At 43.1% G+C, this 21,610-nt stretch overlaps 1 protein-coding gene across 1 annotated transcript in view; it reads right to left on the reverse strand.

Annotated features, from left to right (window-relative positions):
* Positions 1-21,351, reverse strand: part of NMNAT2 (nicotinamide nucleotide adenylyltransferase 2) — a 74,056-nt gene extending 52,705 nt beyond the window's left edge. The window contains exon 1 of the mRNA XM_067535096.1: positions 21,181-21,351. Within this exon, the coding sequence (XP_067391197.1) occupies positions 21,181-21,265 (85 nt within the window). The 5' untranslated portion in view covers positions 21,266-21,351. The remainder of the gene's footprint in view (positions 1-21,180) is intronic.
* Between the last annotated feature and the right edge of the window lie 259 nt (positions 21,352-21,610).

The following is a 21,610-nucleotide window of genomic DNA, read 5'->3' on the forward strand; positions in this document are numbered from 1 at the left end:
AGGAATGGTAACCAAGCTGACGTTCTTATTTATCAGCTCAAGTGCCAGGTAGGCACTGCCAGACTGATTGAACTGATGATTCATATAGTTCAGTACCCTGTTATCAACTGTGGCTAGCTTTAGAGGAGGAGGCCGAAAATTCTGTGTTACATGATAACCTGCCTCCAGGTGAAGCTTCCTCCTAAACTCCAGTAGATAGAGGCTGGTTGATGCTCTGAAGCGGAAGGTTTTAAATTCTTTCCAAAACTCTTGGTTAGTTTCTTTAAATATTTGCTAGGATAGCTCAGGATATTTCTGTTATCCAGATGAATGTCTAATCCTATTTTGAATCCTGCTAAACTTGTGGCCTTAATAATATTTTATGGCAATGAGTTCCACAGGCTAACCGTGTATTGCTTTAAAAGGTAGTTTTAGCAAAACCATCAGCCGACTGACATCTGTCCCTGGAAGGTCAGCACAAAGCTCAGGCCATGTAAGGCCCCACGGATCTAGAACCCAGGCCTGTAGTGCTGCCAGGTCCAGGCTGCTAACCAACTTTCGCTCCACTTTCCATCATCTGCTGTGGATACAGATCATGGGATGTTCTGCCTTAGGGGTTAGACAGACAGCAGCCCCTTGCCTCCTGATTGGCTCCCTGCCCTATATAAACCCAAGAGGCCACCAGGCACCAGGATGGATCTTTGGTAGTTGCCTTGACTGTTCTTGAATTCCTGGTTTGACTGCAGCTTGATGGGGATTTCACCTCTTGGCCTAGGCCTGACTATGAACTCCTCTACTATTCCCAGCCTCAGGTTTGTCCCTGCCTTGGCCCTGAATGCCCGTGTTGGGATCCTGACAGGCCTGCTCTTGATCCTAACAAATCCCCCTGAAGCCCTTCAGATTATATAACTCCAAAAGGTGAGTTCTTCACTTATACTGGTGTGTCTTCAGTCCATCTTCACTTTCCCCTGCTTAAAATGCATGCTGTTTATTTTTGCCACTTTTATTTCTAGCAAGATCACTGTGAGGAAAGACTGATCACAGGGCATACTGCAGGGCTATAAAAGATAGTGATTATTTATCTAGATTTCATTAAAAGGAGTTTCCTGCTTCCCAGATTGGAAATTACTGATTATTTAAAGGATGCATTTCTTGTCAGTCTTTCACACTGAATAAGTTTAATCATCAATGTTTCAGCTCATCTGGCATGTCTCCAATCACATACAATTTACATTATTGAAATCAGATATTTTTGTGTTTATTTTTCAAGGCCTGATTTAAAATATTATTTGATTTGGGTCTTTTTTTTCCAGGCACTTTGAAAACTGACACACTCCCAGCATTTATTCTTTACATAGGAATCTTTCTGGTTTGATTGGATTTATTAAATATCCTGCTGGTGAAGGTTAAAACTAAGATGCACTCAAACTCAGCATTGTTCATTAAAAAGATACTTGACCTAAAATTTAGGTTTTGTATAAGAACAAGAAGAATCATTTACAAAGACTAAGACCAATAGAAAATATTTCCATTATTTAAAATGTTTCCATAGGCAAGGTTTTCTTAAAAAAAAAAAAAAAAAATGCCCTGCATTGTTTGCAACCAAAACATTGCATCACTCTGCTAATGTATGGGAACCAATACCCAATCATCCACCATTTGGTTCTCAAAACATTTCACTCTGTAGATCACCACTGGTGATCTATGCACCACTGTTTTACAACCTCTACACCCAAGACCATTTTGATGGTGAAAGATGTGAAAACATCTAATAAACTGCACAACAGTGAGGTGTGAATGTGATTTTTAGCATCTGTTATCTAAGGCATTTTTTGTAATACAGGTAACTTGTTTGTCTAAGAAAATAGTATTTTTTAACCTGACATCTCTTGAGTTGGCTTAGCTGCTGTGGGTGCCTTGGAGAAGCCTAACCTCAGCTAAGGCTGAGACAGGAGAGGTGTTACTAGTGGAAAGGCTAGACCTGGGGAAAGAAGCTTGCAAAATGCTTCAAATATCCAGTATCTCCTGGGCCCCAGGAGAACTAAGGGTTCCAGTCCTTGTTAAAATAACTTGTAATAAGTTACACATAGGATTGTGAAATATATATTGCATTATGTCCAGGCAGTGAGGTCTAGCAGAACGAGTACTAGACAGGGAGATCTAGATTCTATTCCTGGCTCTGCCACTGACCTGCTGTGACCTTGGCCAAGCCATTTCACCTCTCTGTGCCTCTCTTTACACTCCCACCTTTTGACTGTCTTGTCTAGGAAACACTGTAAGTGCTTCAGGGCAGGATCTCTCTCTTATAATATGTCTGACCAGTGCAAGCGCCGTGGGGCTCTGATGTCAGCTGGGACCTTTATCTCAGTACAAAGCTTTACAATATTACTATCTGATCACAACACACAGTCAGTGTTGCACACCCCACCTCTCTGTGCCCAAGAGCTAGGAGAGAAAAAGAGCAAGATTACAAAGGGCTAGATACCATTTGTTTACAGGGCACATGTTCACTATGTATTCACACACAATGGAGGGGACATAAAAATAGGTGTCTGTGATTCTCATATTGTGTAACATGGCTGCTGCCTTCCCCAGCTCCCAAGGATAGCCCAAGGCTGGACATTACCACAAGCTACTGAGGACTGGTCATTTGCTGTCTGTCTATTTAAATACGTTCTCCTGCAGAAAACAGTAACCCACATATGCTAGCAAACTTTATCTTATTTTTTAGCTTGCAGAACTTTTAGATCCCAAGTGTTGTTTCCCTCCGACAACAGCCAAATAGGGCAAAGAACCAGCAGTTACTAATTAAACAATCTAACTGAGAAATATCTATAACTCCGAACAGCAAATCAGCGATGTGTTTATGGCATCCTTTCATGGCCAACTTGATGAAAGGACATTGAATCAGGTTGGGTCTTCATTCTAAAACTGTTACAATTCTCCAGGTCATTTAATTTCATGTTGCACCTAATACTGCTTTCTAATTTGCCTTCTATTTTAGAAGAGTTCCAGAGGAGTAGCTGTGTTAGTCTGTATACAGCAAAAACAACTTGAGTTCTGTAGCACTTTGAAGACTGACAATTTTAATTTCAGCAGGCATAAACTTTCGTGAGCCTTAGCTCACTTCCTCAGATGCAGTTGGTAGAAATGATACAGCAAAATAGGAAACAGAAAATATATAGAAGGCAACATTTACATATCCAAGGGCATAGATAACAATGGGAAGCCGGGTACTTGAGGCTTGATGACAACCATTGAGTAGGAGGTGAGAATGGGTCATCAGAGGAAATTACTTCTTGTAATGAGAGAGCCATTCCAAATCCCTGTTTAAACCCTTGTTTTTTCCTTCTCATTCAAGGATCGGAAAGCACTTTGCAGGCATTATTGAATTAAGCCTCCCAACACCTTGGGTGGTAGGTACATCTAATTTTGAATCTCCACTTTACAGTTGGAGAGCCCCGCCCATAGCAGAAATGGCAGTGGGGCTAAACCCTTAATACAAGAAGCTTTTCTCCCAATTATTTTTATTAAATGGGTGTTGACAAGAAAACCAAAGAGTTTTAAATGCTCCCGATTAACTAGGTTTAATTTCTTTGGTACTGGTGATATCATGACACTAGCAGTTCTTCAGCCAGCCATAGAGATTTCCAAGCCAGACAAGACCTGAATATATCTAATGTGAAAACAAGTGATAGGAGCTCTTTAAGGGTAATATCCCTTTTGGGAGAAAAAAGGGTAGAGTGCATTTTCCATGTGTTACTGACCATTGGAGCAATACAGGCTACTAGAGACTTCCTGGTAAACCTTCTGTGGACAAGTCGGAGTTTCCTCCTTGTAAAGGTGAGTGTGTGTAGTTTTTTTAAAGACTGCAAGTCATGTGACCTTAGTCCAAGGGATAAAGAGCAACTGGCTGCTGATGACTGGACAGAGCCTATGGGAGAGAATGAGCGAAACTCCACAGGATTCCTGGAAGGCAGAACTAGGCAAAGTACCATATATCTGTACAGGGAGCCCTACAGTTACTCTGATCTGTCCAGACCCCTGAGGTGTGCTACAGATATTGGATGTTCCTGTCCTGCCTGCTCCCTGTCTTTGGATCAGCAGCAGATAAAGTATCCCTCACTGCAGCAAAATTCTCTGTGTGACAAAAAATCTCAGAATTTGTTGAAGAGGAAAATTAGAGGAATTTAAACAAATATTTATCCATGTATTAAAATAGTGCAAGCAGCTTCAGTTAGCAAGTGTTTAATGCTACAGTCATTTGGGGTGTGAGGAACATCACAATCCAGAGGACTTCTATGCAAGTGGGGTTTATGTCACCAGAAACCTCTTGCTGGATAACATTAGTCTGGCCTTGTAATTCATGGTTACCTATCATTCTTTCTCTCTGTAAAGGAGGGATAGGCTTTGTAATTTACTGATTAGAGAACTTGTTGAACATCTTTGTTCATGGACGTGACGTTGTGCTAGTGAATTACATGTCTTATCGAGCATGCTCAGCATGCTTCTGTCTTATTCTCCTGCACCCATTGACGTTAACACCAAATCTTGCATTGACTTCACTGGGAGCAGGAGCAGGCCCTTAGATGATCAAATTCTTCTTCCCAAAGGATGCTCTGACTCACTGAAATGCACTGTGCGTGACTATGATAGTCAGTTTTTTATCTCCAAGCTAATTGTTCTGTTACTTTTTTTACCCACCATTACAATGTGCAGTCATATAAAGCCAGTCTATACAGCAGGAACAGTGAAAGGGGCTCTCCTGCGCTGTACATTTAGTTTTCATGGATTTCAATTCCACAAAAATAAATGTCCAGTGAACCCCTGGAGATATGCTGCAGAAATTTGAAAGTGAGACTTTGAAAAAGTCCCAGAAGAAGGATACCTCAATTTCCTACCTATGAATATTCACTGTTCAGCCACCCAGACATCACATCAATGATCCCAGTCCAACTCCAACTAGAAAGTTATACTTCTGATGACTAATATATCTCGTGCTGTTACCATATGTTGACCACTGATTACTTCTTGATAGAGTGAGATTAGTGGTTAAAAACAAATAATCAGCAGAGGGCTGAGTGATCAGTTCACAATCAGCTGACCCAGAAATAGCAAGGCATCTGCAACAGATTTTGGAAGCATGGAGGATTACCTTGTGGAGAGCAGTGTGTGTGTGCATGGAGGTGGAGGAAACAGTCCATTTTCGCTTATACATAGATTCAACTATCAGTGATTTTTAGATGAAATATAGCCCTGAATGGATAACCCATTTGAGGAAGCATTATCTAGGCATCTGGAGACAACCAGGGCATCCCTAGGTTTATTCTCTCCTATCATTGAGGGGTGAAGAGAAAAAAGAAGAGACTTGCGGAAGTCTTAATAAAAGTCCTGACGTAGTGTGTAGCTGGGAAGGGTACAGCCTGTTATCCAAAGAGAACAATTGGTTTTACCATTGGTGGTAATGACACTGAGAAGGAGTGGAATATCCCAGTTTAACACAGCAGTTCCTGTCAAAGTAGGAAATATACCCAGTGGGCAAGGAAAAGCAAGGTGGGTGGCTCAGAATGGCACGTGATGCAGAAGCCACTGCTGTAACTTTTCAGGACAGGAATTGTACCCTCTTTCCTGTCTGGAAGATGCCCACCACTGCAGATGCTACCAGAAACTATATGAAGATACAGTTCAGGAGTTATTTAAGTTCAGTACTAATGTGGACACAAGAACAAATGGATATAAACTGGCCATCAGGAAGTTTAGACTTGAAATGAGACACAGATTTCTAACCCAGTTAAGAGGAGTGAAGTTCTGGAATAGCCTTCCAAGGGGAGCAGTGGGGGCAAAAAACCTAGCTGGCTTCAAGACTGAGCTTGACAAATTTATGGAGGGGGTGGTATGATGGGACAGCCTAGTTTAGCAATTGACTGATCTTTGAGTACTGGTGGTAAATATGCCAATGGCCTGTGATGGGACGTTTGATGGGGTGGGTTCTGAGTTACTACAGAGAATTCGTTCCGGGTGTCTGTCTGGTGAGTCTTGCCTACATGCTCAGGGTTTAACTGATCGCCATATTTGGGGTCGGGAAGGAATTTTCCCCCAGGGCAGATTTGCAGAAGCCCTTGGGGTTTTTTCGCCCTCCTCTGTAGCATGGGGTATGGGTCACTTGCTGGTGGATTCTCTGTACTTTGAAGTCTTTAAACCATGATTTAAGAAACTTCAATAACGCAGTCATAGGTTAGGGGTCTGTTACAGGAGTGGATGGGTGAGGTTCTGTGGCTTGTGTTGTGCTGGAGATCAGACTAGATGATTATAATGATCCCTTCTGACCTTAAAGTTGGCATCTATGAGCTCATAATATATATAGTTCAGCTCTGTGGGGGGGGCCATATTTATTTTAATACTGTATTTGATAACAGGCAGCCTTACTAGATTCTGCTGAGCTCTTCCTGAAGTGAGAAGAGACTGAAAAACAGGAATGTTTTATATTCAGTAGTTAGCTAAACTGCTAAAAACAATTGCTGGAAAGAAATTGCTAAATTAGATGAAAAGCAACCTTTTCTACAATGTATGGATCTATGGAACTGACAGGATATTACTGTGGTGAATTGCTTAGTAACTTTCAAAAAAGGAGTAGTCATCTAAACATAGGAATAGAATCTACAGTCACCTGAGTGAGGGGAAAAGGGCAAGATGGATCAGTTTTCCTGGTTTGCTGCATTAGTTGATCATGTGATGGGGTCAGTAAATAATATCCATCCATGGTATGCACATTATGGAGAGTGCTGGGGGAATTACATCTTCTTCCAAAGCTTCCAGCCTGCAATATTGTCAGAGAGAGGATACTGGACCTATTGGTCTCTTCCAGTGTAATGATTTTTGTTTTAAAAGAAATTAGTACAGGCAAAAATAAATACAGGCAAGTGACCGTCAGCATTTCGGTGTGAAAGAGTAGCTATTACTATCAGAATGTGAAACAAGCCGTCATTTTAGTGCAAATCACAAGAGTGAAAATCATGGCAGTTCTGATCAGGTCCAGCTGGCAGAAAATAGAATCAGCCAGCTGAGTCTGAGCAGGAGATAGTGCTGGTAGCATCTATGTCCAATCAGGAAAGGACAATTTGCCACTTGAAGGGAATGTGCTCTCTCTGTTTCCCATTTAAATCACAAGTTGCTTATTGCAAAAATAGATTTCATCTCCGTCTCTTTTCTTTGTCCAATTTCCAAGGAGGCTTAGGAAGGCAGCAGCTGTCTGTATCTGGGGTATGTCTGCCCTGCAAAGGAAGTTGTGACCATACCATGGAAAGGCAGACCAATGCTAGCTTTAATGTAGTTAGCCTGGGTAACAATAATAGTGTAGAGGGCTTAGTTGCCTGAGTACAAGCTTGCTGGGGCGCTAGGGTACATACCGGAGTTGCTACATCATGCTAAACCCATGCTGCCATGTCTGTTACTATTGTTACCCGTGGTAGCTAGATTAAAACTAGCCTGGATGTGCTACAATTATACCTTCACTTGCAGTGTCACCATACCCTAGGATGAAAATCCGATATGGGCTGTAGAGCTGGGTTTAAATGATCTCATTAGTACAGGACACTGGAGATGCTCCGACAACATCCAAAGGCAAGCCAAGCTACAGCAGGATGCAATCAAAGCAGCACAACTTGAAAACAGACCTGCAGTGAATCATTTGGATGTTAACACTGCAGATTATGTGGGTTGAAACATTACTCTATAAATACCATACAGAAGAACAGATCGTCAGCTGCTGTAAATCCACAGACTCTGTTGTCTTCAGTAGAGCTACACCTATGTACACCGGTTGAGGAGCCAGCTTACAATACGCATTATGTGGCTACATTTTATTTCAATTAGACTCTGAATATTGGTGGCAAAAATAAGCTATTTGGCAAACAAAGAAGAATGTAGTCCAGCTATTCCCAGCTGCTCCCTTTTGAAAAGATTGCTACTGTCTTGGCCCCACAAATACATTTAAATAACAAATACTTAAAAATAAAACCTGCTGTGTGAGCATTTTCCTTTTCCTCCCTTTGGAGTAGCCTGATTCACTTTACATAAAAAGTCAAATCACGTGACTGAAATAGGACAGATTCCTGGCCTTCTATCCCAGAAGAGGCCATGGTTGGCAGAGCTGTGAATCTCAGGCTTGTTAAATGGTGTCAGTATGATTTTTTTTTTTTTTTTTTTTTAAAACCCATCGGTTTTCTTTGACCTAATTTCCCTTCTTAAGTGTTCTAGTTGCTTTAATTTTCGAGCCATTGTACCCCATCAAGGTGAGTATTTCATAGATTCTGGCATGTGCAATATTAGTCCTTGACACAAGCGTAGGAGAAGCAATGCATTTATAGTCCCAGGTCCTTGGCTACAGCTAAGGAGTGCACCGTACATCTTGCGCCACTGGCGTGTTGTATGAAGTGACCCTGTGCTCCCTAATCTTGGGTTGTCTATGTGCCAGGCTAGTGCCCCAGAGCTGCCCAAGAAGCCATTATTGTAGCTGGGGTACAAGACTGCACTACACCAGCTGCAGTGATGGAGCTGGAAGAGGAGAAGCTGCACGCCGCACACGGGGGTGATCGTCCTATGGCGAACTGTGTCCGCTTTAGTGCTGCTTTGCGTCATCTGCATGGAGCAGCCACAGAGCAGGGGAAAATCTGTGACCAAGACTGTAATGTGTGTGTCAAGGCAATTTCAGTCTGTTGCTTTGACTAGGAGGGAACTGGCAAAGAAAGGAATAATAGCTCCAAGCCCCAGTACTGGCAGGAAAATGGGGTCCTTGTTTGTACTCATGGAGTGCATTGTACCCTCAGTGGGTCTGCTACCCTCAGTGGCTGTTTCTGTAGGTCTGTGCCCAGGGATGCACCCAGAAATTTTTCATGGGGTACGCACAACTGAACCACTTGGACTTTAACTTAGCATGGTGTCTGTGTGCTCATTTTTATCTTACACTTAGCAGCAAAACTGGCAATTAAAAAACCAAACAATAGTAATAACACAACTTGTACATTAATGGCGATGAGCGGGAAAAAGTATTATGCATTTTCATCTTAGATACTGATAAAACGAAAATACAAATGAAACTTTCAACGTGCATTTAGCATGCTCAATCCTGACAGAGCAGCAGCCACTCGATCCCTCCATTGTGAAAGGAGACACTGGGCCAAATTTCAACTACTGGTATTGCGACCCAGCAATGCCACCCACCTTTGGCCCAGTGGTTCCTACACCCAGGGGTTGCTAGGACAAACCTTAATGGTGCTGTGATCTGGGGCGCCAGGTCACAACACCACTTGGCTTGGGAACCTTCTCAAATGGGGGCCCAGAACAAACTACCCCCCCCCCCACTATTGTCAATCGTGCAATGTGCTTAATGTGCATACAGCTATAAGCAACCATTTGCTCTCTGACTATAAGGGGCCAAATTTGGCCCAGTGGCTCCTACACCAAGGGACTGCTTACATAAGGAAGGTGAGCACGATTTGAACCACAGTGGTTAAAACTTACTTCCCACATTGCTGTGTGGTAGCCTTCACATCTTTCATCCTACAATTATTTATATTACTGTAGCATCTCAAAGGCCCGTGTGAGGCTCTATGAGCCAGGCATTGTGCAGACACAACTATCCCTGCCCTGAAGAGCTCACTATGTAAATAGCCAAAGCTAGCACAGGATGGTAGAGGAAATATAAATCAGGTGACCTGCCCAAGATCACGGAGCAGGTCAGTGGCTGAGATGGGAATAAAACCCTGTCTTGTGACTCCCAGTCTAGTGACCTAGTCACTGATCCCATGGCCTCTCCTTACTCGGTCATCTGCTACACACTGTGTCAGCTATGAACTAGAGATGTTGCTACGGTGACGCAATGGAGCCTTCCATGCCCATCACCACAACCCTGCCTCCTCTGACTAGACAGTCCAGCACACAGCAGCTTTCTTCAAGAATCTATTCCCAATGCCGGCTTGCTGCAGAAGAGACTGTTGATAGTATCTTTGCACAGAGGAAGGTAGCTGGAGGCAAAGATTTTTCCTTTCAGAATCACAGGTCCAGCTGCAAGATCTTGGAAACAAAGCGGGTTTCTGATGCATTTCCCCTGATATTAAGGTACAGTAAAATGTGCTCACCTCAGGGAAGTCCTGAGCTCAATTACGGATGGTGGATTTCCTTCCCAAGCGTAAATTGCTGTGATTCAGATTTTGAGCGATTCCTGACACTCTTCCCCAGGGAAGGAAGAATCCTGCCTGTGTGCAAAGGGAAGCAACTCCTTGTTTGGATTTTCTTATCGCCAGCCTACCTACCAAACCAGAAAGCAGTGAATCTAGTTGCACTCCCATACGGGGGTGAATCCCTGGATGTTGCTCATGTTAGCATCCTCCAGGGACACAATGCATTGTTGTCTTGGAATTATTCTGCCATAGTGACCAAAAGATAAAACTGTATCTATGAATCATGTCCTCAGACTCATTGCAGGAAACCAGCCTTTTCTCGAAGGGGTGAAAACAGTGGTGAGCTGCATCCAACCCCTGAATCAGGACATCTCCCAGGGAGCTGATTTAAGACCAATAGTTTTAATAGCAATGTTGCTTAGAGGGGACTGTAATTCTGCCTTGGGCCTAATTTCTCAGAGGTGTTGAGCGTATGCCGCTCTCCTGGACTTTAACTGGGTTTCTGGGTGCTCAGCACCTGTGAAAATCAGGCTCTAAACTAAAGGAAGGATGCCTTTGGATGCTGCAGGCTGATTTGTCCCAGTCACAGGCTGATTTGTCTGCTCTTTTAATACCTTCCTGTCTTTCCATAGCTGCTGTGCATTGTTTCAGCTGTCTGGTCCTGGCACATAGCACACCAATGATACATGCAAAGGAATCAGGCCAGGTGTCTCCCACTGCCTCAGGCACTGGGTTGGCAGCAGTCTCAGTCCCTATTCACATGCAGCTAGTGCTCTTCATGGGGAATTCCTTCTTGATGTGAAAGGCCATTCACTAGGGGTATCCTGATTCAGAGGAGTTTCCCGTAAAACTATGAGAAGTGAAGTTACAGTAGGGGAACTGGAAACCAGGACTCCTAGGTTCTATTCCTGGGTCTGTCACTTGACTTATTGTGACCTTTGGTTAGTCAGAGGGTATCTTCTTTGCTCCTCCATTTTCTCCTCTGTAAATTGGGGCTAATACCTACCAAATGGGGCTGAGAGGCCAATGTATGTAAAGCCTCAGATAAAAGATGCTAGAAACGTGCAAAGCATTATGATTGACTGGTGTTACTTATTATTTGTGCCTAGAGCCCTCCAACAGGGCAGGACTCCATTGTGCTAGGTGCTGCATAGACGTGCAATAAAAAACAGTCCCTGCTCCAAAGATCTTACAATCTTAATGTTATCTGTCTAAGGTAGGGACCGCCCCATTACCATGGAGTCTGACTACTCTCCCTCTTTAATGTGTTTATTCTCACAAACCCCACTGTACAGATGAGGAACTGAAGCCCAGGGTTGATTGTGACTTGCCCAGGGCCACACAAGAAGTCCGTGGCAGAGCAGGCACTTGAACTTCGGTCTCCTGAGTCCCAGGCTGGCACCCCTAAACAAAGGAATATGTCTTATTAATAAGACAATGAATTCACTAGTATTCTTTGCAGCACAATGGGCTCCACCATTAAAACATAACAAATTAACAGCCAGAGCTGCCTAGACATACTAATAAATGGAAAGTATTTTATAACTGAACTGGCTCCTTTGTTTCTTTTTAAATTAAGTTATTGGGTTAGATTTCTGCAGGCTGGGTTTATTTTCTTTTTTTTATTTGAAAATGAAATACAGTGCTTCCCACGTTCTGTTAAATGGCATTTTTACATTCTATGGAATGTAATAAACATTGCTAAATATTTAACAGCATGTAAATATTTGAGAAAGACTTGTGAACGGTTAGGGAGGCTTCTCGGTGCTTCTCTCTGTGAGTCATGAAGACAAAGGCTTGGGATGCAGGAAGCTAAAGAAGAGTGCTGGAAAAGAAGGCAGTGCCATGACAGAGGGCACACTCCACATCCTTGCCTTGTGAGATGCTACCAGGGACTGTCCACCTGGAATACTTGCTATGACTTCCTCCCCTGGGTTCCTGCATTTTACCATGGGCAGAGGTGATCCAACTCCGTCATTTCATATGATCAAATAAGGCTTTTTGGTTATTATTGGCCTGATTCTGCTCACCCTTACAAGTGTACAATTCAGGGTAATGCCACCAAAGTCCAGAGAGTGACACCAGTGGGAGTGAGATGAGAGTCAGGCCCTCTGTTTTAAATCGCCCTACAGTGTACAGATTTATATACAGAACACTGTTTAGTCTAACAGCTACTGCACCATCAATGTGCCTGCCACTTTGAAATGCAGATAAAGATGGATTCCCTTCACCCCAAAGTACTTACAGAAAAGCTATTCTCCTCTATTATTTGGGGAACTATTAGAAACCAGTTACTTCCCAGCCAGAAGAGATTAAAGCTTTCAGTGAAAAAAAGAGAAAGAATGCTGCTATGTAGTCACCCCAGACTTATCCAGGCTGAAGAAGAGACGCTTGGACAACTTCCCCACATTTGGTGGTTACTCTAAACAGCCAGAAATGTGATACTTTAACTAGGATTAGTTGGACTGATTGCCACATATGGGGTCAAGAAGGAAATTCCCCTCCCTGGGGGGAAATTGGTAAGGGCACTAGGGTTTTACCTGCCTCTGGAGCATTGAATAGGGATCCTGTGGTGGGCATATCCCACACCAGCAACTCCCTGTATCTACAAGGGGCAGTGGGAATTGCTGGAGCTTTAGCCCTTCCCATTTTTTTCTATGTTGCTGTCTCCTATTGTTTTCAGAGATTTGGATTTCAACAGGGATTTCTTTAAAGCATTGCAGCAGTCTGGCTCAAATTAATTTTCAAATAAAATATTTGACAATCACGTCACGTCTCTGCCAAGGCCTGAGTTCAAATCTCTGAATTCCATCTGTTACAGCTGCAGGCATCAGTAACGGTACACCCAGAGCAGTGTATGGAATGCATTTCACTACACCGTTTGTGGGCCTCAGTCTATACTCCATTACACCAGTTTTATGCCCCTGAACTAAACAGTGTTACACCAGTATAAAACTGGTGCAACAATATGGAGAATCAGACCTAAGTGTGATGTACCCAATAGCTGCTAGCATCACATTACCCATCTCTCGCTCTATGGATCGATTGAGATAGTTTTGTATTAAAGGAGTCAGACGTGAAATAAAATGGAAAGACAAGCCAGCCTGGCAGAAGCTTTTAGATCTTACTCACGTTGCTGAGAAAAATCTCCTCTTAGGTTTCTGACTGCCCTTCATGGGATGGGAATTTTGCTTGTGATCATTTGCAGATACTATCACAATTGAAATGAAAGTAGGAAAGGGGAAATGTTAACATCTTGCTCAGGATGTGGGATTTCAGCAGTGTATGCTGACAAGAGATCATTTGATTCAGTTATTTTTGCAGTCTAGTCATCTCCACTGCTAAGAAATCCTATTTCTAAAACTCAAGAGATTAAAATAACAAAACAAAGCGAAAAACCCTCGATCTCTTTCCTGTTCACTGTTCTTTACTTACAAAACTTGGTCTCTTTATCTTGGAAGCTTATTTACATAATGTAACAGATTTCAGGGACTCTCCTTTGATGGGTTGCTTTCAATAATCGAAGTGCAGCCTGCTGGGATTTTTAATTGCTGGAATTTTCTTTGAGATGTACTGCAATGGAGTTTTTACTTTGAGCAACTAAGTCCTTTCTTATTTTTTCAGTACAATTTTTCAAATCTAATCTTTTGGTCAGGATATAGCTGTTATGTACGCACCATTAACAGGCACATAGATGAATAGATATGGGCAAAAATTCACTTGCAATTACTCCCACTCTCCCCCACCCAAAAAAAAAAAAAAAAGAAAAGGATTGTAGCTGTGATTCACTGCCAATATGAAAGTGAACTAGAAGGAGCTATGTTCTGGTCACCAAATTGACTGTGACACTTCAAAATAAACCATTGGGATAGTAACTCTCTGGAAAGCACACAAACTTTAAATGGGGGGGGGGGGGGTGGGAGGGGAACTGAGAGATTCATCTTGGGTAAAAAAAATTTTTAAAGAACCTAAGTGATGTAGGCTCTTGACTACCAGAAGCTGGGAATGGACAACAGGGGATGGATCATCTGATAATTGCCCTGTTCTGTTCATTCCCTCTGAAGCATCTGGCACTGGCCCCTGGTGGAAGACAGGATACTGGGTTAGATGGACCAGTGGTCTGCCCCGGTATGGCCGTTCTTATGTTGTTATGTAGGCTCCTAACAGAAAAGCATTTCCCTCCTGCAATAACAGGGTTGTATCAAATAGAATCTTACAATAACCCAGCATGCAGGAGATTAGAAAGGTTGAGTGCATATGGATGTCATAGATGTAATTAAAATCTGGGGTTAGTTATTAAAGTCTCACTGGGAAAATCTCTAGAAGAAGGTTCTGCAGGAAGGAAGGAATATGCACCAGGTACCCCTTCTAATGTTCTCCCCAAATCATTCCGTCAGGGATTTGCCCCATGCACCAGGAACAGGCAGGCCATCCACAGATCCTGAGGAATACAGAGAGACCTGTGCCTCCTACTGGCTCTGGGCCTCCCTGCCCCCAGGCTTCTGGGTCCGCTGGACCCACACTACCAGAGGCATTTTCCACCAGTAGCTGCCTCTGGAACTCACCCTGAACAGGGCTTCCACAGCCTGTGGGAAAGGCAGGGAGATCACAATAAAGCTGCATTAATTTGTATGTGGTTTCCCTGTGGACAATATATGCATTCCAGCCCATCCCTCCAGTTCTGCAAAGGGCTTGCTCAGGATCCAGGGAATTCAGGTGGGGAGGACACCGTGTAGGCCGCTGATACGTCCACCCTTCTGGCTGTAGTATGATGAGTGGAACTGTAAAAAGAGGGCCAGGTTTCAGGCAGGGACACAGTTTGGTGGGTCATCAGAAGCTGTGAAATGCAAGCTCAGGCCAACTTGCTAACAAACAGTGGCTTCTTACAGGTAGTACTGCCTTCTATGCATACTCAAAAAAGATCTCTTTCCTACAACTTTGCCTGTTTGCTCTGTCGCTTATGGCCAATGGAAGACTGGGAGAGCTTCATGTAAATCTTGGTAGGGATAACTGGACCACTTTTATGAATTTCTTTTCTAGTGTCACATCCTAGATCATTTAACATCTCAAGGTACTTTTCACCATCTATGCAGTTTGTTTAAATGTGACGTTTCACTCTGCTGGCGATTCCAACGCACCAACCTTGTTTAACTTCAGTTTCTCATCAGCTTCACTTCCTGGTTCTCATGCATTAGCAGGTTGCTGTTATGTTGGGGTTGCCTATGCTAGAGGTGAATGATTGAATTAAAAAGCAAACACACTCTTGTCAGCTGGAAGCTTGCCAGCTTCTGCATTGTTTTGTTAGTGGAGCTGTGTGGATTATTTTTTTGCTTTTGAAATTGGTTATACAGTTTGTCCTTTGGTGGCATTGCTTTGCCCTGTTAATATAAAGGAGGTGATGTAGACAGATCCCCTTCATAGCTGTTGGCTTTCTGGTTTGGGAACCCCAGGGTATGGGCCATGGGTGTCTCTCTCATTGCAGCTGACCCATCCGTCTGCATACAGAATTGCAATCAGCTGGGGATGAGTTAGAAATAGGCACTGTCTCAAAAGTTCTGCTTCTTAAAGTATTACATATACTGAGCAGAACTAGGCAAATGCCACACAATGTTTCTCTGAGTATTAACTTGAAATGAAAACTGAATTCACTTGAGTTCAATGGAACCACCCTATGCATGTGACTAAGGCAAGCAGGTATGACTTTTAATGTCTAATATTTGAGGTCTTTTCCATTTGTTTTTAACCGAGGACTTTGTTCTGAAACTCACGCTCAATTTCATGGTACTGTGATTTTTGCATAGGGTCTGCTTTCATATATTAATGCTTGTTTGGAATATAAATGAGACCTGATTTCACTTGAATAGAAATATTTGTGATTCTTTTTAATTTATTTTAGGTTTTATAAAACAATCCTCTCCCTCACCCTTCCCCTTTTTATAAACAAAGCTGAAATTTGGGTCCTAAGCAAAGTGGACAATGTTCCTTTAAATATACAAAATAAAACACAAACACTGTGACTCAGACTATACAAACATTTCAGAGTACATATAACATATTACAAACAATTCAAGGTGTGTTTTCAGAGCTATTACAGTGTTGTCAGAACTATTTAATATGGAGGCAGAGTGTATAGCCTTTTATCTCAGCTGCAGTCATACAGGCATATCTAAATAAAACTAAGCTTGGCTAGTGGTACCGCCCTGAACCTGCAATTTACAGAGTCTGGCCAGTGGAAATAACATGCTTGTGGGGTCTTGTAAATTAGAGGATGTTGTAACGAAATCACAGCCATCTGAGAATTCACACCTGAGGAGGACATTCCACATTAAACTCAAATGACTGGTGAAGAAAGGACCCAGTTGACAACATGCACACATCAGAAAAGACACCCTATCGTCCAACCATAGTCCAACCATTGCATCTCATTATATCATTTTCTGCTAAGAGCCCTTTATTAGCAGAAATCTCTTCCCCGTGTGGGTACTTGTAGACCTGGATCTAGTCACCTTTTAACTTTCTCTTGGATAAACTAAATACACTAAGCTTATTTAGTCTCTCACTAGAAGGCATGTTTTCCAGACCTCATATTATTCTTGTAGGTCTTTTCTGAATCTTTTCCAATTTTTCAACATTTTTTTTTAAGAATGAACATAAGAACGGACATACAGGGCCAGACCAATGGTCCATCTAGCTCAGTATCCTGTCTTCAGACAGTTGCCAATGCCAGGTGCTTCAAAGGAAATGAACAGAACGGGCAATCATTGAATAATCAATCCCCTATCGTCCACTCCCAGCTTCTGGCAGTCAGAGGCGAGGGACACTCAGAGCATGGGGTTGCATCCCTGACCATCCTGACTAATAGCCATTGATCAATTTGTCCTCCACGAACTGATCTAGTTCTTTTTTTGAACCCCGTTATAGTTTTGGCCTTCACAACATCCCCGGCAACAAGTTCCACAGGTTGACTATGCATTGTGTGAAGAAGTACTTCCTTATGTTTCTTTTAAACCTGCTGCCTATTAATTTCATTGATGACCTCTGGTTCTTGTGTTATGTGAAGGAGTAGATAACACTTCCTTACTCACTTTCTAAACACCATTCATGATTTTATAGACTTCTATTGTAACCCCCTTTAGTCATCTCTTTTCCAAGCTAAACTGTCTGTTTTTAATCTCTCCTCATATGGAAGCTGTTCCATACCTCAAACCATTTTTGTTGCTCTTCACTGTACCTTTTCCAATTCTAATAAATCTTTTTTGAGATGGGGTGTCCAGAGCGGCATGCAGTATTCAAGGTGTGGGCGTACCATGGCCTTATGATATTTTCTGTCTTATTATCTATCCCTTTCCTAATGGTTCCTAACATTCTGTTAACTTTTTTGTCTGCTACTGCTGCACACTGAGCAGATATTTTTAGAGACTATCCACAATGACACCAAGATCTCTTTCTTGAGTGATAAGAGCTAATTTAGACCCCATCTTTTTGCACGTATAGTTGGGATTATGTTTTCCAATGTGCACTACTTTGCATTTATCAACATTGAATTTCATCATCGCCGTAAGATAAAAATACATCCTCAAGTTTCTTTCTGCATACAGAACAGAAATACTTATTGAATACTTCTGTCTTTTCTGGACCAGGATTTATAAGTTTATCTTTATCTAGTTTCAGAGCTATACCATTACTAGAATTTCATGTGTTCCTGATATATTTAAATAATTTCTTGTTGTCCTTAACTCTACTGTCCATCGATTTATTCATTGATACTTTTAGCTTCCCTTATCAATCGCCTGCATTTACTAACTGCCAAATTTGTATTCATTACTTTCAGCATCCACCTTCGTTTGTTATTTATTTATTTTTTATTGCTGCTTTCATCTCTCTCCTTAAACGAGGATGTTTTTTAAACGTGGATGCCTTCTTTCATGACTGTCTCATTTTGAGGGTATTTGTTTTTAGTTTAATAAAACATTCTTAAACAATTTCCAACTATCATTCACATTTTTATGTTTAAATATTTCCTCCCACCCAATTTTGCTCATAGTTGTTTTCAGCTTTGAGGAATTGGCCTTTTAAAAGCACCATCTATATTACTGGTGAGGCCTATATTCTGTTTGCACATAGTAAAGGAAATTAGAGTGCACCACTTGCACCTAGACAACCATCAATTTTTAGCATGGTTATCAATTCATCTTTCCTCATCAGAATGAGGACTAATACAGACTAACCAAGTTAGTTGTGGTATTTTTTTGGATTAGAAAGCTATCGATAACTTTTAGAAACTCCAAGGATGTTTTACCAATGCTGGCGTGAGACCTCTAGCATATGTTCATCAACTTGAAATCCCCCCTGATGTTTCCCTTTTTCTTTCCATACATTATTGATAGATGATTAAGGAGCTGCTCATTCTGTCCCTTTTTCTGATTTGATGGTGTATAGCAGACCCCTATCCTCAAGAACACTGTCTTGTGATTTATCAGTTAGTGTATTGATCTGTAAGCATTTCAGGTGCAGTCCTTCTGAATTGCCAGTAATTCTAAAGCTGGTAACACATATATTTGATGTACAGTACCATCCTCTCCCCTTTTGTTCATTCTCTGTTCTAAATAGGGTATGGCCAATGATCTGTAACATTCCAGTCATCTGAATCATCCCACCAGGTTTCACTACTACAAATCAGATCAAATTCCTTTCAGAATGAGTATTTCTAATTCCTTTTGTTTATCACTGAGTTCTAACACTTAGTATTTTAGTTGGCTTTCTGCTTAGTACTCTGGTCTACCACACACGAGAGCTGGATTTGACACCTTGGTCCAGTCTCACATTTTCCAGACAGATAGGAAATGAAAATGTTACAGAAACAGTACACTCGATTCCTAGAAAAGAGAGTCCCCCAAAGAATAAGTGGCATAATGCATTCCAAAAGGCATCCTAGCCAAATATAAGGTCATGTTTGGTGCATATGGAGGGTGACCAGATGTCCCGATTTTATTGGGACCATCCTGATTATTAGGGGGTTTTCTTATATAGGACCCTATTACCCCTCATTACACCCCCCTGTCCCGATTTTTCACACTTGCTCTCTGGTCACCCATGTGTGTGTGTGTGTTGAGTCAGGGGAAATGAAAATGGGAGAATCCAAGAGCATGAAAAGACACACTAAAAACCTCCAAGAAAAAATAGTACTTAATGGTTCTCATTATGGTCTATTGTGTAGGTACAAACTGAGCATTGGTTTCCATCTTTTCTCTGCATGGTAAGGTAGTATCAAACAGTTCTCAAAATACCTTTCTGCCTCCTACAGTGGCTTTGCTTTAAATTTCTTTACACATTACCTTAAATGTTGTTGTTTAAAATAAGATCCAATCCAGTTTTTAGAGTAGATGGAGCATTTCAAAGGGGATATTGATCAATTTCTAACATAAATGCTGTGTGGATGGTGGGGTTATGAGTGTGCAGATCTTTCCAGACATGTATTTAAGAACTTCAGGGCAAGATAGAGTCTAGGAGAAGATTTTTGGACAGCAGAATTGTATACACAGCACTGTGTAAATAAAGGAAATTATAGTGGATTCCTATACATCGCTTGCTGTTTATATGCACACGATTTATACTGTACTAAAATAGGCTGTGAATATTACCCAGAACATCTATTAACCTGACTTCACTCATATGTTTATCCCTTTGGGGAGTCGGGGGGGGGGGAGGTAATATATTTTATTGCACCAACTTCTGGGGGTGAGAGAGACAAGCTTTGGAGCTTACACAGAGCCACTCTGCTTCAGAACCCTTTGAGAATATTATGGGCTCTTCCTCCGGAGCAGCAGCAGGAACTTTTTCAGTTTCATAAATCTCTCAGTGAGATGTTTGGTTACCAGGGTGTGTAATCAGCCCTTAGAAACACCAGAGCAGCAGGCTAACGTGACCTTGTCTCCTCCCACCCCGACCCCCCTCAGACTTAATGTGCCTCAAAGGAGGCTCCCATATCAGGCTCTTAACAGTAGGCAGGAAAGTTCAGCACCTGGCCCATGGACAGCGCACAGCCCTTGGCATTGATCTCTGACCTGTGCCTCCTAAAAGCACCGACTCCTACACAACTACCCGCTGGCTGGCAGCTTGTTGTCCCTTTCACTAACACCTGCCAGCAAGCAGAGAACCCACTCTGGGCACGGTGCTCCTACACACACAGCAGCGAAGCCCCCCCTCCCTTCCTGCTGCCACCTGATCCCAGCCAGCCATATGACCCACCCAATCCGCACTGGCATCAAATATCAAGCAGCTGCCTCTCCTCCAGAGGCCCAGCTCCCCTGGAGCCCCTGTCCATCCACCTTTGAAACCACCCCCACCCTGCTCACCCCAAATCCTGCGCAGCCACTGCAATCTCCATCCTACTGACAGCGAACCCCTAAAGAATCAGCCAATGCCATGTCTTCTCCTCCGGCCCACTCCTACCCCCAGGGCTCCCCGCCATCCTGACACCAGATTGATATGCCTGCCAATCCCACTAACAAAAAATCCACATCCCCATAGCCACTGCAGTTCCCACCCTAGGCTGGCAACTGCTGGCTTCCCCCAGCACCAGCTGCCCCCTCCCTGAGCGGATCGCTAACAACTAGCCATTGCCCCTCCAGCCTGCCCTGGGCTCCCACTCCCCATGTGAGCCCTGCCATGGTCCTAGCCCTGCCAAGCCAACCACTGGGCCAATCCAGATCCCTGCTCGCCAGGTGCCCCCCATGAGGTAACCAGATGTCCCGATATTAGGGGCTTCATCTTATACAGGCAACTGTACCCTCCCACATGGAAACAAGTGTCCTGATTTTTCACACTTTCTATCTGGTCACCCTAGCCCCAAGCCCAGGGCTGGTACAATCCAGCTTCCCTGCACCCCAGGCATGTGGCCTGCCCGCAGAACAGGCCAGCTGTGATGCAGCCAGCATCCTCCCTAATGGCCCGGCGCCAGCAAATTCAATCGCACTGAAAAATACAGGTGCGGCGGGGGAGGGGGGCGGGGGAGAAGACTCACCGAACATCTGGATGTGCCCCTTGGTGATGGGATTGAAGCTGCCGCAGGACAGCAGGATAACGTGGGTCTTGGTGGTTTCAGTCATGGTGCCTCTTTTCTGCTAGCTCGCTCCAGCCTCTTTTTGTGTCTGGATGTGTCTGCAGAGGGAGGAGGGAGGCGAGGCTCAGCCGGCTCCAAGGAGCTGAGCCAGACGCAAGCAGCGTCTCTCCCCTCCTCCCTTAACACTTTCAGCACCAGAGAGGGGCTGCTGGAGACGCACACAAACACACCTCAGAGAGGGGCTGCATCTGGATATCTCACACACACACACACCCCAGAGTGGGGCAGCTGAAGACTGGACCACACCCACATACAAAACCTAAATGTGGCACCAGGATCTTTCTGGAGCCAGTCAAATTTGAATGCCTAAATAGAGAACAAGTCTAGCCAT

This window comes from Emydura macquarii, unplaced genomic scaffold (genome assembly GCF_026122565.2).
Source record: "Emydura macquarii macquarii isolate MOO-44397 ecotype Brisbane River unplaced genomic scaffold, CSIRO-AGI_Emac_v2 contig_3477, whole genome shotgun sequence".
Taxonomy (NCBI): Eukaryota; Metazoa; Chordata; order Testudines; family Chelidae; genus Emydura; species Emydura macquarii.